Source organism: Natrix helvetica (genome assembly GCF_964273705.1).
Source record: "Natrix helvetica genome assembly, chromosome: 4".
Lineage (NCBI taxonomy): Eukaryota > Metazoa > Chordata > Lepidosauria > Squamata > Natricidae > Natrix > Natrix helvetica.
Window position 1 is genome coordinate 26,890,650 of NC_138550.1, and position 16,631 is coordinate 26,907,280.

Sequence of the window (16,631 nt, forward strand, 5' to 3'; positions counted from 1 at the left end):
TAAAAAATAATAATTTTCCTGTTTAAAATTAATTTCAGATATAGGAACAACAACAGCACTGTCTCGAGAAATCTAAAATTGATTACAAGAAGTATAATACAACCTCCATGGCGATTGAAGTGTTGTTAGTAGCTATACTAAAGCATGTACTCCATTTTAAGTTAACAAAAAGAAATACGTGTATTCTGTCTGATTTCTGCTAATAGGTGTGTTGCATTCAAAATGTAGTTCTGAATATTGGAATGATACAGAACGAACTGGGCACCTTAACTAGAATCTGACGATTTCCCATATTGAAAAAGTACCAGAGGAAGTAACTAGAAATTCCAAAATATGTAGAGAACTTGAGACATGGATGCAAATTTCTTGTCAAATTTGACACAGGCAGCACACCTATGTCTTTCAAATTCAGATTGGGTCATCTGCTGCCTTCGCTGTCATTGTCAAAGTTGGTGGTGAGACATGCTTTTATTTGGGCATATCCTATTAAACAATATAGGAAACTAGCAAGTCAACTGTCTTGTTATTTTTTACATGTTTGCTGCTAAATGACTTACTGAATAGAAACGGAATGTTAAGAAGGGATTGCACTAGGACCCGAAGACTTAGGTTTATAGCAGGGGTGTCCAAACTTGGGAACTTTAAGACTTGTGGACTTCAACTCCCAGAATTCCCCAGCCAGCATGGCTGGCTGGGGAATTCTGGGAGTTGAAGTCCACAAGTCTTAAAGTTCCCAAGTTTGGACACCTCTGGTTTATAGCTATCCTCATCCATGCAACCTACTTCACTATTACTATATTGGGGTGGGTGGGTGATGGTAGAATGTTGTGTTTATGGCCTTGGGCATTTTGAGGAAAGCAGGATATAAGCAAACAAACAAATAAAGACAAAATAATTTGTTAGTTTCTGCTATGTTATTTAGTTTTGATAAATTTGATCATATCAAGCAAGCATTTCTGAAGCATTATTTTTCTGATTTCGCATTGAAACCTTGCAGCATAGGACTGGTAAATGTTTGTGTCATGGCTGCTGTGAAATTCTAGAATAACAATGTATTTCTAAGTGTTTCTCATGCATTTTAGAGGGTTTTCCATCTACATTTTGTGTTGACAATTCTATTAATTTTTGAGAGCATAACTACTAATTTACAGACTTGAATATTTCTCTATTTTTTCTCTTATAGAAACTCCTGCTGTATTTCCAGACAATATCAAAGAAAAAGAAACACCAACACCAATTGAAGATATTCCATTGGAAAGCTCTATTCCTCACACTGATTCTGGAATTGAAGAGGAACAAATACCCAGTATTTTAAATGGGACAGATTTAGAAACAAGCCCTGGTCCAGATGCTATGAGTGAATTACTATCTACTTTGTCATCTGAGGTGAAGAAATCTCAGGAAAGTTTAACAGAAAGTCCCAGTGAAATTCTGAAACCTGCCTCTTCAATATCAAGTATTAGCCAAAGCAAAGGTATTAATGTTAAAGAAATACTGAAAAGTCTGGTAGCAGCACCAGTTGAAATTCCAGAATGTGGGCCTGATCCAATTCCTTATCCTGATCCTGCACTGAAAAGAGAAGCTCAGCCTATTCTTCCAATGCAGTTTCACTCTTTTGACAGGTATGCAATACATTCAATCATCTAATGCCTGCTTGCCTGCCTGCCTGCCTGCCCACTTTGTTCTTGATAGTTGAACCTTGCTATGTTCATACATAATACTGACATTTAACCATGGTTTGGTGCATTCAGATAGCATTATTTCTGCCAACCAGTTTAGTTCTCATTCTGCTTTATTGATGTATCTTCCTAGGGAATGGTACATCAACGTAGGTCTGGGTGAAAAAGTCACTAGAAATGTTTACAGCTACAACAACAACAACAACAACAACAACAACAACAATAATAATAATTTAATTTGTTAGCCGCTCCCTCTCCGCAGGGGACTCGGGGCGGCGTACAATAAAAGCATACATACATACATATAAACATACAGATACACACATATACATACATATACATACATACATGGAGGAGGTAATAATTAAATATACATCACATTAATATCAATAAAAATTAGCCATTAAAAATACCCCATAATAATAATACAATTTAAAAAAGGACTGTCAGGAGGAATAGGATAAACTACGGTTGAGCCAGGCCAGATAATTGAAAGAGGTGGGTCTTGAGCTTTACATGGAAGGAGCGGAGATCGGAAGTAATCCTAATGTCGAGGGGGAGGTCATTCCACAGGGCTGGGCCCATCACAGAGAAGGCCCTACTCCTGGGTGTCGCCCCCCGACACTGTTTAGCGGACGGCACCCGGAGAAGTCCCTCTCTGTGTGAGCGGATTGGTCATAGGGATGTATGGGGCAGGATGCGATCCCGCAAGTAACTAGGTCCTGTGCCATGGAGCGCTTTAAAGATCGTAATCAAAACCTTGAAACGCACCCAATAGACCACAGGAAGCCAGTGCAGCTCGCGCAGGAGAGGTGTTACATGGGAGAACCTAGTCCTCCCCATAATCACCTGCGCGGCCGCATTCTGGACCAACTGTAGTCTCCGAGTGCATCTCAAGGGAAGCCCCATGGCAACTGGTAATGTAAACACAATTATTTTCATAGATGTTCACAATAATCATAGGTCATATAGTCAGCCCAAAGGAAAGTTTATATTATGTTGTAGTTTACTTGGCTATATATTTGTTAGTTTTAATTGAGAGTTTTTGTTTGCAAATGTTTATGTCCTGTACATAGTCTCAATTTCTCTACATTCTGGTGATGAAAAGAAATAAGAAAATAATGAACTAAACAAAAAGTTTGACTGCATAAAAGGCAAAAGAAGGCAGATATGGGAATTGTAAAGGGAGTTGGGACACCATTAAGTTTATAAACACATACCAAATAATTGTATAGATGGTATTAGAAAAACCTAAACCCCATGCTAAAGTTGAGGATATTAAGAACAGTAAAAAAGGCTTCATGAAACATGTTTGAAGTAGAAGGGGAAAATATCAAAATGTGCATATTCAGGTGAAGAAAAATGCTAGTGGGAACAAATGCTCAAACATCATTTTAACTTAATATTTTTTGAGAAGTGTGTTTCTATTTTCAGTTGGGAAGAGCAAGAAGCAGGGATGAGGTTTGAAATTAATTGGTAAAGGATACATATTTACTGTGGATGAATTTAAATCTCCACAGCATACCCCCAAAGAAGAATCTGTAAGCACTTTAAAAACAATGTGATTACAAAAAATTAGAATGGATTTCTGAACAGTACGTTATGCCTTTGTATCATACTGTATTCTTTAAAAGGTTTTAATTTCTTTAATAAATTATATTAATGTTATTGGCAAATATTTGACAAAGTATTTCATAATATTTTGATTATCACTCATAACTAAATGTAGGATTGATGACAATTCTATAGGTTTCACAGTTGACTTGATCAGCTCATTCGAAAATAATCTTCAATGAGTCCTCATACAAACACGAAGTTTTAAGGTGGTTGTCACAGATTCTGATCAAGAAGACATATTCTAATTGAATGTTTTCCAACAGTAAGGAAATAACAGAAACAGTTTGACAGGAACTAATTAGAGAAGTTATGGGCTTACCTTTACCCAATGTATTGAATTAGCACCTGGAGTCATCAATTAGGGATGCTTTAACTTGGATTAATCAAGGGATTGAGGTAGTTTTGAATGGATCCTCCAATTTTGTTATTCTAATTTGTGTTTCACTACTGTTATAGTGCAGAAGAGATAGCTTTTTGTGCCTGTATATGCTTTTGTTTGTTGGGTATGTGCATTCATAATATGCCTTTTTGTGCATATTATGAATGTTTTCGGGTTGTTTGTGCATTACAGGTGCATAGTTTTGTAAGAATACAGTCGGTTTCCATTTCTGGGATGGAAACTTTGGGGAAAAGTTCAGCAAATTGTGCAATCTTTCCAATTTTTTATCCAATTCTAACATATGTTTGGAATTACATTTGTTTCTAAACTTATGTAGTAACATTTCAAACATTAGAAAAGGTTGTAATCATTAAGTATAGGCTATTTAAATATAAAGAGACAGATGAAACTTAAAAATCTGTTAAATATTAATGCTCTTAGAAAATGTTTGTTTTACTATATTTGCAAATCCCTTATGTTCAGTTTTCAGTGTTAGTTCTAATCCTATGTGTATAACATAATCAATTTAAAGCTACAGTACATTACTATTATGAGAATAAGCCATGCTGAGCTCTCTTTTTTTGGTATGGCTTTGCAAACAAGAAGACATCAAAACTTCAACAAATCAAGATCAAACTTTGATGATAAATACTGTACAATAGTCTACAATAAACTATACAATAAACATAATATTTCAGATTTTATGTAACAGGAAACTATAGCTTATATGTGGCAGAAGACAGATTCTTTCAATCCCTTTATGAAAGACAAAGGATAAAACAGACGTAATGTAAGCACTACCATATATGGGTTGCAAAAACTGGATAGTCACTTGATGATAGCAAAAAGATATGAAATCCTAACTCTTCACTATTTAGTCCAGATTTTTAGGTGCAGATACAGTAGTTGTAAGTAGCAGAAGTCGAAGACTTGCTGCAATACTTTCTTAGAATGCGACATGACAAGAGTTTTAAATCTGAATAGGTCCAAGATTGTAATGTATATTATTTTCTTAATATTCTAAATTTGAATAGAATGAAAATTGTACTTTGCGTATCTATGAATTTAACCTGTGAACTGACTGGCAGGGTATGCTTGTGCAATTCTTTGTACTATTGCATATGTATTCAAAATATTTATATTACCATTCTAAAATATTTGTAGGGTTCTTCTGCTTCTTATAAATACCTTTTTATTCTAGTGATGTCATTTTTCAAAAAGGTTTTTATAAGATTTTCTAAAGTAGCTAAAGATTATTAAAGATTTCCTGGGGAATCTTAAAATCCATTTTAAAAACATTTAAATGTCTAGGTTCACATAGCAAGTAAATACTTATTATGTATTTATTTGTTACAAATAAAACAAAAAATGAGTGATATAATTCTACAAAAACTGTTTTCTAAAACATATTAAAATTATTTTAAAAACACATAGAATTGCAGATGATATGCAAAAAACACCATATATTATATCTATATAGTGATGTGATTATATATATATATATATATATATATATATATATATATATATATATATATATATATATTCATGAAATAGATCTTCTCTGTTAATGTATTCAGCAGTTCAAGTACTATCGAATGTAAATGATGAGGTGATATTGATGAAAGGAGGGATTGAGGTCTCGGGGGGCGCTGATGACGGATTGAACAGAAGCGCCCTTGCACTGCACGTAACTCAAGTCTGTCGTCTTCACTACTCAAAGCCATAATGGAAGGTGGCAGTCTGAAATGAGTTGCCACGGCAAAGAGTATTATTTTTGAAATGCTTTCACACAAATCACTAGGCCCTGCATACAACTTAGTTTCATGCTTTAATGTCATCAGGAGGCACAAATTGGTGTGTCTAATTGTTTGCCACCTGCCAGCAAAATGAGCTGCCAGCTAGCCAGACGGGTTTGATTGTCCGTCAGCTTTTCAATAGATTGAGAGTGACAACATCAAAAATTTCACTTCAAACTCTGAAGCTTTGAGCAGCTTTTCAGAGACCTCTTCCCCACAAGTGCTTCTGGACAACTGCATTTTTCAATCAGTTTCAATATATCCCTGCCTTCTGTCTCATCTGTCCTAAGGTGTAGCTGTAATTATATCAAAAACTATATAAACAGATTTCTTTGGCCCTAGACTCTTGATTCAAAGTTATGATTCCAATATCACGTGAAAAAAAAATATATGTAGTGGTATTTGCACCAGCACAAGCAACTGATTATTTGCTAGTGGCTATGACAATTTTAGAGTGAAAGTGACACATTTTTATTTATACTATTTTAATATGTCTTAGATATTTTGCTATATATGGAAATACATGCAAAGACATTCATAGATTAAATATGTTATTTTCATTTTTTAAAGCAGTTCTTATTTACAAATTTATCTTTAGTGCATTAATACATTGACTATAAAACTCTGAGAGATTTAAAATCTTCATTACATAGCAAGAATTCTAGTAAATTGCTTAATATTTACTATCCTTTAAAAAGTAGAATTGCAAGGCCTGCACATATAAAGCAAGTTAAATTCCCCCCAAAAGATATAAACACCAAATTTTTGTTTTAAACTTATCCTTTCTCCCTGCCCCTAACCACCTTTTAAAACTCTCCTGATTTTAGTAAAATAGATTGGTCATAATTTACTCTGCCCAAAGAAACAATCAGGAACAAAAATTGCTCTGTAGTTTCTTTTAGGTAACTGTTGCCTAAAATCTCAAACTCCAGGATATTTTTAACAGAACAGAAGATGCAGAAGCTGTCCGTGGTGAAAATACTAGCTTCTAGATGAAATAAATGTTAGGACAGGTTTTTTGTTTGTTTTTTGTTTCAGTATTTAAGTTCTATAATTTGATATGTGTTGATTAAAATGTTTGATATTTGAGCTTGATATTCCGTAAATTTCATGCTGTTAACATTGTTTTAAATTACAGGCATTGAGGATATTCTAGTTAAGTGACACTGTTATTCTGCTTTAGTTTCACTTATTATTTGCATGTGACCCATTCACAGTCTTTTCTACTATCAGCCATTGACTTTCTCTTTGCTGTTAACTGTGCCTTTCTACTTCATGGTACCAATAATATAACTTTATTTCTTCGTGCTCCATTGGGTGATGTCCATGTATAATAGGCACCATTTTGTTGGTTTGAAGTGTTAGCAATGAAAAAAATCATTGAATGGGCAAAAACTTTGCTTTCCCCCATTTCCTAGATCATATAGTACAACTAGGTTTTCTTATTGTTTCCAATCTTAGCTTTCTAATCTATGATCAAAAGCAACATATCTTGCTTGCTTTTCTCTTGATTTCTGACTGAACTTGACCATAAAACCCATCAATCTCCTACTCTGCTGCATGAGTGGTTAGAGCACAAAATTGGATAAACATGATATTAAACGGTTGTCCATTAAATTTAATTGATATTATTCAGTCACTGACTACATCATACCCAAGTAGCATCTTTGCTATAAGTTTTCAAGCAATAATGCTCATTCTGTTTTTTTTTCTTTTCAATTTGATTTTTGCTGCAGATGTCATTGTTCATTTTTCTTTACATGGATGTTTCCCATGTTCATGCTTCTTATATTCCATGTTTCCTCTATAGTTGTGTTCTTACAATGTTCAATTTTACTTTCTTTCATAGCAGCTTTAGCAACTAGACATCTGGAAGGCTAATATGCTGGCTGCCTCAATAAATCCCATTAGAACTCAGCTATTCCTTAGAACTATCTTTAGTGCCATCTGATTAAGGGGCTTATCATCAGGCACTAAAGGGGCAATACTTAAACTTGCCTATCTGTTTAGTTTTGGGGGAATAAAATACAGAAGTGGTTTTCCTTTGCCTTCTACTATATATCCTCTCTGTTATCCCTAAATTAATCATCTGCCTCCAGCATTTTCCTAGAGGGATGACTTTCATATCTTGGAAAAGATTGCTGGGAGTATATACTCCCGGCGTACTTTCCTGGTATCCTTGCTCATCCTTCCTGGGAAGACTCCTCATTCCACCCCTGATAATACACCCATAGCAGGATTTGAGGGGATGTTCTTTTATATTTCTCTGTTATTTCTGAAATTCTTTCATTAAATGTCTCAAACCCTATCTTTCAATCCTTTAGTCCAGGGGTCTCCAACCTTGGCAACTTCAAGACTTGTGGACTTCAACTTCCAGAGTTCCTCAGCCAGCTTTGCTGGCTGAGGAACTCTGGTACTTGAAGTCCACAAATCTTGAAGTTGCCAAGGTTGGAGACCCCTGCTTTAGTCCACAAAATATATAGCTTAACAATTTAGTTGTCTTTGGTTGTCTTCTGAATTTATTCTTTGTTAGATCATACAAATTATATTGTAATTACTTCTCATGATAATCCTTTCTGTATCTATTTATTTCACATAATGCATAAGGTTCATATTAAAGATGTTACAGTAATATAATATTATGGTACTGCTGAAATAAATAAGTTTGATTTACTGATTTTATGTAAATGTATTATTGTAATATTTGGAGATATGAGTAACAACTCCGTAAATAGAAGTAATAACATAAAAAGGCTACCAGATCCGAGATGCAAAAATCAGGATGAACTCACAGCATTAAGAGCTTTTTCATTCTTTTTTTCCTGGCTTTTGGTAGTCATCTGGATTTTTTGCAGTCCTGATCAGGTAGCCCTAAATCAAATTACTACTGAGATCTTTTCAGAGTTAAAGTTACATTGTCATATTACCTGAAAAAAAAATCAGAAACATTTTCTGATTTTAATGGATATGAGTTGAACAATGAAATGTGACTAATTTTAGAAATGACTAAAAATCTGCTTATTCACTATATTTATACTGTTCAAAGTATATTATCTTTCCCTGTATAAATGCTATCTGAGGATACATTTTTAATATTTATATTTTAAATGGTTTTAATTACTCCTTAAAAGTGTTCTTTTATTTAATTTTTGTACCTGTTTTCTTCCTTTTTAACTTTATATATGCTTTATGTTTGTTTTGATGATTTATCTTTGTAATAATAATAAATTGATTTCTTCCTCCAGTGTATGAATAGGAAAGAAGAAAAGCATTTTTTTCTGATTTTGCACTGATTTTTCCCCCTCTGTAGAAGTGTTGTAGTTCCAGTGAAAAAACCTCCCCCTGGAAGTCTAGCAGTCACCACTGTTGGAACTACCACAGCTGGAGGTGGGCTACCACCAAGCAGTACGCCAAATATATTTGCTGCCACAGGAGCTACCCCCAAAAGTATGATAAATACAACAGGTATTATCTTTAGATATTTTTGTGAATTTTGTCTTTGTCTTTCTGTATTTTCTTCTTTGCTTTTGGTATCTTTTTTTACATTTGAAATCCTTTTGTAATAAATATCTTTAAACATTCTCAATTCCTAATGTGTAAATTGAAAAGATCTCCAGAAAATTTATCTTCTAAATCAAGCAATTCAATTAGTGGTTGGAAAAATGGAAAATTGATGAAGGACATCAACATTATAAGCTCAATCTGCTATGTGGAAATGCCCCTAATGTTCATCAGCAGTCCTTGATTTTTTTTAAAGAATTAGTTTATAGAAATAGAATTCATTAGACTAGACATCATTTTAAAATATTTTGGAAGAGATATTTCAAATCTTTTATGAAAAATTATCTAGTGGAAATGATTACTGAAATGACCATATTCTTAAAAAAAAACAACCTTGTCCAACATGGCAAATGCTTAATAATAGGATAACTCATCAAGGATACAGCTCATATATTTCATTATAGCTGTAGTTTATTGCTTTCTGTATGCTGGTTGCATTGGTATACATGGTATCATTTGTATGCCACATATTTTTGTTTTCATCTCGTCTACTGTATATGCCACAAACATATACCAACATCTGCTTATAGTAATTTGGAAGATGTTTTTCAGAACATGCCATTTATATTTCTTTGAGATTTTTAGCGAGATATACTCAGAAGAATGACTAATTTACTGAAGGGTATAAATGTCATCTTATTGGTTTATGGAGGTCAGATACTTCCACATGTTCCATTTTTATTTCCATTAACACTAGATGATACTGGAAATGCTTATTGCTGCTTTCATGTGGTAATTTTTAAGAAGATAATGTCTTAGCCTTGAGTTTTATAATTACTGTTTGTTTAAATCACCATAATGGATTTGACATTTTGTTCAAAAAGGATATATGTGTTTGTATCTTTATGAAATATATTTGTGAAGTATAGTTATAACACTTTTTAAAAGTTGGATTGTAAAATAGATATGGGCAAGACATTCTAGATGATTTTCTCCTATAATTTAAACAATTTGGTCACAGGTTTTTTTTCATACATAATCATGAGAGTACTTAAAAACAAATATCTGTACTGTAGCATATTGGAGTATAGTTAAGAAAAAAGAATGAATGATTTTAACTGAATTTTGGAGTATCCTCTACTGAATAAATTATTTTAATTTATTTAATTCAGTTTTTAATTATTTGTTGCCAGATCTTTGAAACTGAGAAATGTTGTCTAAAAGTAATAGCACTCCAAAGTTATGATACATAGAAAATAGATGCATTATGATTTACTATGAAGTTGATGCATTGCTTTTCAGACTGAATATACTCTATTTTGGTGGATAGGTGCAGTGGATTCAGGATCTTCATCATCGTCGTCATCATCAAGTTTTGTGAATGGTGCTACTAGTAAGAATCTCCCTGCTGTTCAAACTGTTGCACCAATGCCAGAGGATTCAGCTGAAAGCATGAGGTATACTTTATTGATTACTATGGAGCTGAATAAAAAAAAAGGCATAGAACTTGCTAGAAAAAATATTTTTGTAAAGGTTTCTAGGTTTTTGAAATAAAATGTACTGTCTTGGGAACTCAGTGAAGTACAAACATAGACTATAACCATATTACATGTAACCATAATTAATATATTAATAATCCTATTTTTGCTTCAATTTTTTCTCATATAGAAAACATTGCTGATGTAAATATCGTGTTTCCCCAAAAATAAGACAGGGTCTTATTTTCTTTTTACCCCCGAAATAAGCATTTGGCCTTATTTTCGGGGAGGTCTTATTATTTTTGAGGTGCAGGAGACGGCGAGCATGGTCACCTCATGGCTGCTGCTGTGTTGCAATGTTTTCAGGGAGGGCTTATTTTAGGGCATTCGCTCAAAAGCCCGATTGGGCTTATTATCCGGGAAGGTCTTATTTTCAAGGAAACAGGGTATATAAATGTAAATATAAGAATACCCTGCTGATCTTTTGAAAGACCTTGAAAAACATGGTTTTGCAATTCACTACGGCAACCAGGGAATGTAGCATGGCTGACAGATTGGTTGTATTGAATGCTATTGTTAAATCTGATTACCTCAGCTATTTTTTATGATGGTTTTTATGTTACCTTTTAAAAATTGTTCTATTCTATTTTCTTCTTTTTTAAACCTTTGTTTTAATTGTTTGTAAGCCACCTACAGTCATATATATGAGATGGATGGCTATACATATTTGAAAAAAATAAATAAATGCAATTTTTGAAATAAAAAACATACACTACAGAAGAGATTTTATTTATTTTTAGACAGGATTCACACATTTTCTGAGGAAAAATAATTTCAAGTATTACTATCTACCTATAACCTTTTCTTTCACAATAAAGTTTACAAACTTAAATTCCTGAAATATAAATTCAAAATTGTAAAAATGAATTGAATTACAGTAGCAGCAACCTAATCATTACAATGATATTGGAGTAACAAAAAAACAATTACATTTTGCAGTACCAAGGAGGCGTTACATCAAATTGTAATCTGGCCATGAATTCTGTCTTAATGATTCCGGTTTGACAATTTTTTTAACACTGAATCACTAATTATACATTAGATACTACTTTGAAAAAGAAATTGATCCAATTTTAATTTTAAATGAGTTTAAAAGATACATCTTTTATTTATGTTTTGCTTTCTCTCAATCTGACATTTCCCCCTCTGGTTGTTTGTATGGCTATATTTCAGAGACAGAACATGGGAGGAGGGTAAAAGTTAGATTGTGTCAACAATATGAATTGAAGAGATTACTTATAATGATAGTCCTTCTAAAGAGTGAATATATTGGCAACCAGTTATGGAATTTTCTTCATTAGACTGGATAAATATTTTCATAAAATTATTTAATATTAGGGATAATGTTTGATTTATAGGAGATTGAGCTAATATAAATAACCATATTTTTACCTTTAATTATGGGATGTGTTGCATAAACAATGGAGGCTGTTTTTTCCATCCAGTAAATTGTATCTATGTTGAGATATTTAGATCTTTATAATCAGATTGCAAAGAGATAGATTTTGTTCTCCATTTTATATAATCTGGATAATCTGAGAAAGATGATTGCCATCTTTTTCACTAAGATATAATATTAAACTTAAACCTTTGCTTGTTTCATGCTATTTTGAGAGTTGTAAAAGAGCAGCTATTTTTTACCTGAATTTCAGCTTTGCCAAGAGTATGAGTGGATTGGATATCCAAGTTTATTGTTTCTTGATGCCTTTTAAAACAGGCCTCCAAAAGTTATGGATACTCTTATCACTGGAGTTTTGAAAAAGAGATTATATAATCCTTTATTTGGAATAGTATAAAATCTTCTGCTTGAAAAGGAAGTTGGATTAGAAGACATATAACATTCCTTCCAACTCTATTCTAACTTCTAATGCCTCATCTTCACGACTGGGTTTTTCAGTTATTCATGAGGTGCCTTACTAACTTTTGTTCTGCAATTTTATAACTATATTTATGCTAACATTACAAAAGATGAAGTGTTGTATAGCTCTTCCATGATTCACAGCATGGTGAATTTCTAGTTTGAAAAAGGACCATTGAATTCAGTGTAAGATTTTCATCTTGGAATGTTTATTTGTAGTTGTCAGTGTTTCAGAAGTTGGGTTTTATATGAAATATTATTTTTCATAAAAGGGTTTTCATTTTCTTGTCATTTCTATAATTAAACACATAGTTTAAACAGTAATTTTTTTTAAAAAAATACTAATTTTCTAGTGCTAAAATCTTTTCCCATGTCTCCAGAGATAATTTAAATCTGTTGAGCAATATACTCTGGGTAGAAAACCATTTCTCTACAAGAAGAATTTTAGGGGAAAACTTCAATTTTTAATGTCACGTTTATATTAAGAATATATGTAACCTTTTAAAATATCTGCTGTGGGATGTCAGGAGTCAGCATAATCCTTTCTACTCTACTTCACAGCTGCCTTGTAGCATTTCTTGTTAAAATGACAGAATGATTTCGTGAGAGCATTACTAGGAAATAAATGCCATAAGAGAAAAATCAAATACTTGTAATGGCCAGTGTTATAAATGTGCTTTTGACCTATATTACACTGATCATTACCACCTTTTGATTATTGCAACTCTCTCCCTGAAAGGCAAAGGGAGAGTTCTAATTATTACAAAGGGTAGAGGTTTTTCTCTGTTCTCTCTGTTGAGTTGCTAATATGTTTTTTAGCCTTTGAGGAGGAGAATAGCATTTTGTTGAGGAAAATAAGAGGAAAGGAAATGGTTGGTTGAACTGTTTTGGAACAGTTTGGAACAGTGCTCTTCTAAGGCTGCATATTGTAGTGTCACAAGGCTTTTCGATGAGATTAAACAACAGAAAATGATCTTAAAAGTGGAAGTAAGAAATCAGTGTTTTTTTTCTGCTTCCTTGGAAATGCAGTAGAGAGACAATTTGAATGTCTCTCTTACCACCTAGACAGCTTGTATTAAACATTGACTGATTTAACAATTCACTTAATTCTATAATTTACTGATAGCCAACTGTGCTGTAAAGTTGTAATCCCTTCCCTTTCCTCAGTCTGTGTTTTGAACCTCTGTATTCTTAGTAGTGGTTCTAACTGCTTTAACAATTTAGAACTGCACATTGGTGTCTGGATATGGTAGGTATATAAATCTGTACAGAAACAGCAGAGACTAGAGGCATCAAAAAGATTAACTAATGAATTATATCATAAACATTCTTGGATTACAATTTGCTTAATCCAAATATTTTGATAGATTTATACCAATGTAATTTCTTTCTACTGGTAATCTAATATGTCAGTCTAGGGGTTCTCAAGATGACAACTAGCTTGTCAAGCACAGAAAGAAATAAACCCTGGAGCCTAGTCTAGAGAGGCTCAGGTTGTGTGTGTGCTGGAATAGGCAAACCTGTACCTAAGGAAATTCAACTCTGGGCTCCCAGAACAAAATACAAGTTTCTTTTCTGACCTGCCAGACCTAGCTGCTTACTGCCTGGACAAGCCCAGGTCCATTCTACCACACTCGATCAGCTCTGGGCCCATAGACTTCCCCCTAGTTAGGCAGGTGTGTGATCAGGCCTAGTGTAGAATGATCAGGCCAGTTTTATAGAATGATCCCTAAACTAAGCGTTTGTTTGCTTGTTTGTTTGTTTGTTCAATTTGTGTGGCTGACCATCCTAGTCAGTAACTTGGTGAAGCTTACAATTCAGAAATATGTTATGATTAAAAAAAACATTGTAAAATAATAAAAGCAGTAAAACCTGTACATTTTTTATAAAAAAAACATCCAATTCAACCTCCACAAGAACAGGATATTTGGCCAGTTAGCAATATAGGCAGGAAATGGGCTTTTAACACATTTTGGCCTCCCCCCCCCAGTTTGGGACATACCCAGGTTTTTAGATCCTTAAGAAAGACTAATAGACCTTGAGGCCATTCTGATCTCTGACAGAAGGATGTTCCATAAATCAGAGGCTATTGCAGATTTTGGGCAATAAAGTCTTTGGGATATATTTTAGGGCCAGGTGATTTGAAATATCATAATTGTTGCTATGTGCTTTTGGTGTTATGTACTTTTTGTACTTCATTAGAAATACAACAAGGAATTTCTCCAGGCAAATAAAACCAAATTCTCTGTGATGAAATTCTCTCTTTTTTCCCCACAGCAGAGAGGAATATTTTACTTAGGCAGACCTTTTATGAAAAAGCTATATTGGCTGTGAAATTAGTTTTTAAGCAGGGACGTGCGGTCAGGGGAGGCAGGGGAGGCAGAGCCTCACCTCTCTTCATGAAATAATAGTATATAATATTATATACTATATATATAATATTATAATATTATATACATCCGTCCAGCCGCGCCCGGGAGCTGCGGAGGCAGAAATGTTGTCGGCGCTCCCGGATGACGAAGCCACGAAAGCGACTGGGGAACAACGAGAACCTTCCCCCAGTCGCTTTTGTTGCTTCGTCATCTGGGAGCGCCGACAACATTTCTGCCTCCGCAGCTCGCGGACGGACGGAGGTAGCCAGAGTGGCGCCGAGGCAGTCCGGCGGGCGAGCGACCGAGGATCAGGCAGCCTGATCCTGCATCGCTCGCTTGCTCGCTCTTTCGTCCGCCCGGACCACCTCGGCATCGCTCTGGATACATCCGTCCAGCCGCGCCGGGAGCTGCGGAGGCAGAAATGTCGGCGCTCCCGGATGACAAAGCAACGAAAGCGACTGGACCCCGACAACATTTCTGCCTCCGCAGCTCCCGGTGCGGCTGGACGGATGTATCCAGAGCGACTTCGAGGCGGTCCGGGCAGACGAAAGAGCGAGCGAGCGAGGGAGGATCAGGCTGCCTGATCCTTGGTCGCTCGTCCACCGGACTGCCTCGGCGCCACTCTGGCTACCTCCGTCCGTCCGCGAGCTGCGGAGGCAGAAATGTTGTCGGCGCTCCCAGATGACGAAGCAACGAAAGCGACTGGGGGAAGGTTCTCGTTGTTCCCCAGTCGCTTTCGAGGACTGCGGAGCGCGAGCCGGCGGAGCACGCTCAGGAAGGCGGGGAATGGGATCACGTGTGCTGGAGGCTGAGGCAGCCTCTGCCTCCAGCACACGTGGTCCCATTCCCCGCCTTCCTGATGACGTCACCAGCCTCACCAGCCATGAACCTCACCGCACGTCACTGTTTTTAAGTAAGCAAATATGATTTATTTTGATGCTGTTTTTAAGGATGTGCCCTATGTTTCTTCAATTTGTTGTTGCCTATTGGAAGCTAAGAATAATATTTTGTATGGATAATATGAACATGATACGGAACATTTAGAGATCAAAATACACTTGTGGGCACTAATAATTTAAAATTGTATGCAAACATTTCTAGAATTGTTCAAAAGTTTAAATGAGGTTTCTGTGTTGCTTTTTAAACAAATCTAAATAATTTCATAGATATACAGTAGTTGATTGCTCTAGATTTGCAGATTTTATAACTCTTTATAACAGCAATGCAGTACAAGAAAAGGGAAATAAAAATGAGTATAGTATAGTTGCCTTGTTTCATTGCTCTAGTGGGAATATTCCACTGGATACTAATTTGCTAATGGAAAAAGCCCTTCTGTTCATGAACAGTTGTCTCTGAATTCAACTTATTCTACCAGAATTTTTGGGGGGAAGGGGGGTGGATGGCAATTTTAGACGTAAGGAATTTTCACACTTCCTAAAACACACCCACAGCCTCTGCTAGCCCCCCCCCCCCTCAGCATCCACTGAAGCCTCAACAGTTTGTCTATATACCTCTCTCCTTGCAACACCCACACATTTCCCTTCACTCCTTACCTAGGACTCCTGCATCTTCCCACATAATGGCTTGCATAGTCCTGGGGTTAATACAGCAACTGGGACTGTTGGAATTGATGTGGTCATAAGATATCACCCTTTATGACAGCATAGCTCAGTGACAGAAATTCTAGTCCCAATTGCCATTCTAACCTGAGGACTGAGAACCACATAGGAGCTATGCAGTGACAAACCCAGACTGTGCAAAAAACCCTATCTCCATTAAATCACCAAGACTCAAAATCAATTTAAAGCAGACTTTACCTTCATATTATATATGTTTTGTAGGGGATACGTTACCCTTATGAAATCTGTGAAAACTGGGTATATTAGTT

General features: G+C 35.1%; 1 protein-coding gene across 2 annotated transcripts in view; it reads left to right on the plus strand.

Moving 5' to 3' along the window:
- The window catches only part of NBEA (neurobeachin), a 370,152-nt gene that overhangs the window by 122,809 nt on the left and 230,712 nt on the right, over positions 1-16,631 (plus strand). For both annotated transcript variants that reach the window (XM_081951245.1, XM_081951243.1), the window contains 3 exons: positions 1,184-1,622; positions 8,785-8,939; positions 10,306-10,432. In XM_081951245.1, the coding sequence (XP_081807371.1) occupies positions 1,184-1,622; positions 8,785-8,939; positions 10,306-10,432 (721 nt within the window). The remainder of the gene's footprint in view (positions 1-1,183; positions 1,623-8,784; positions 8,940-10,305; positions 10,433-16,631) is intronic.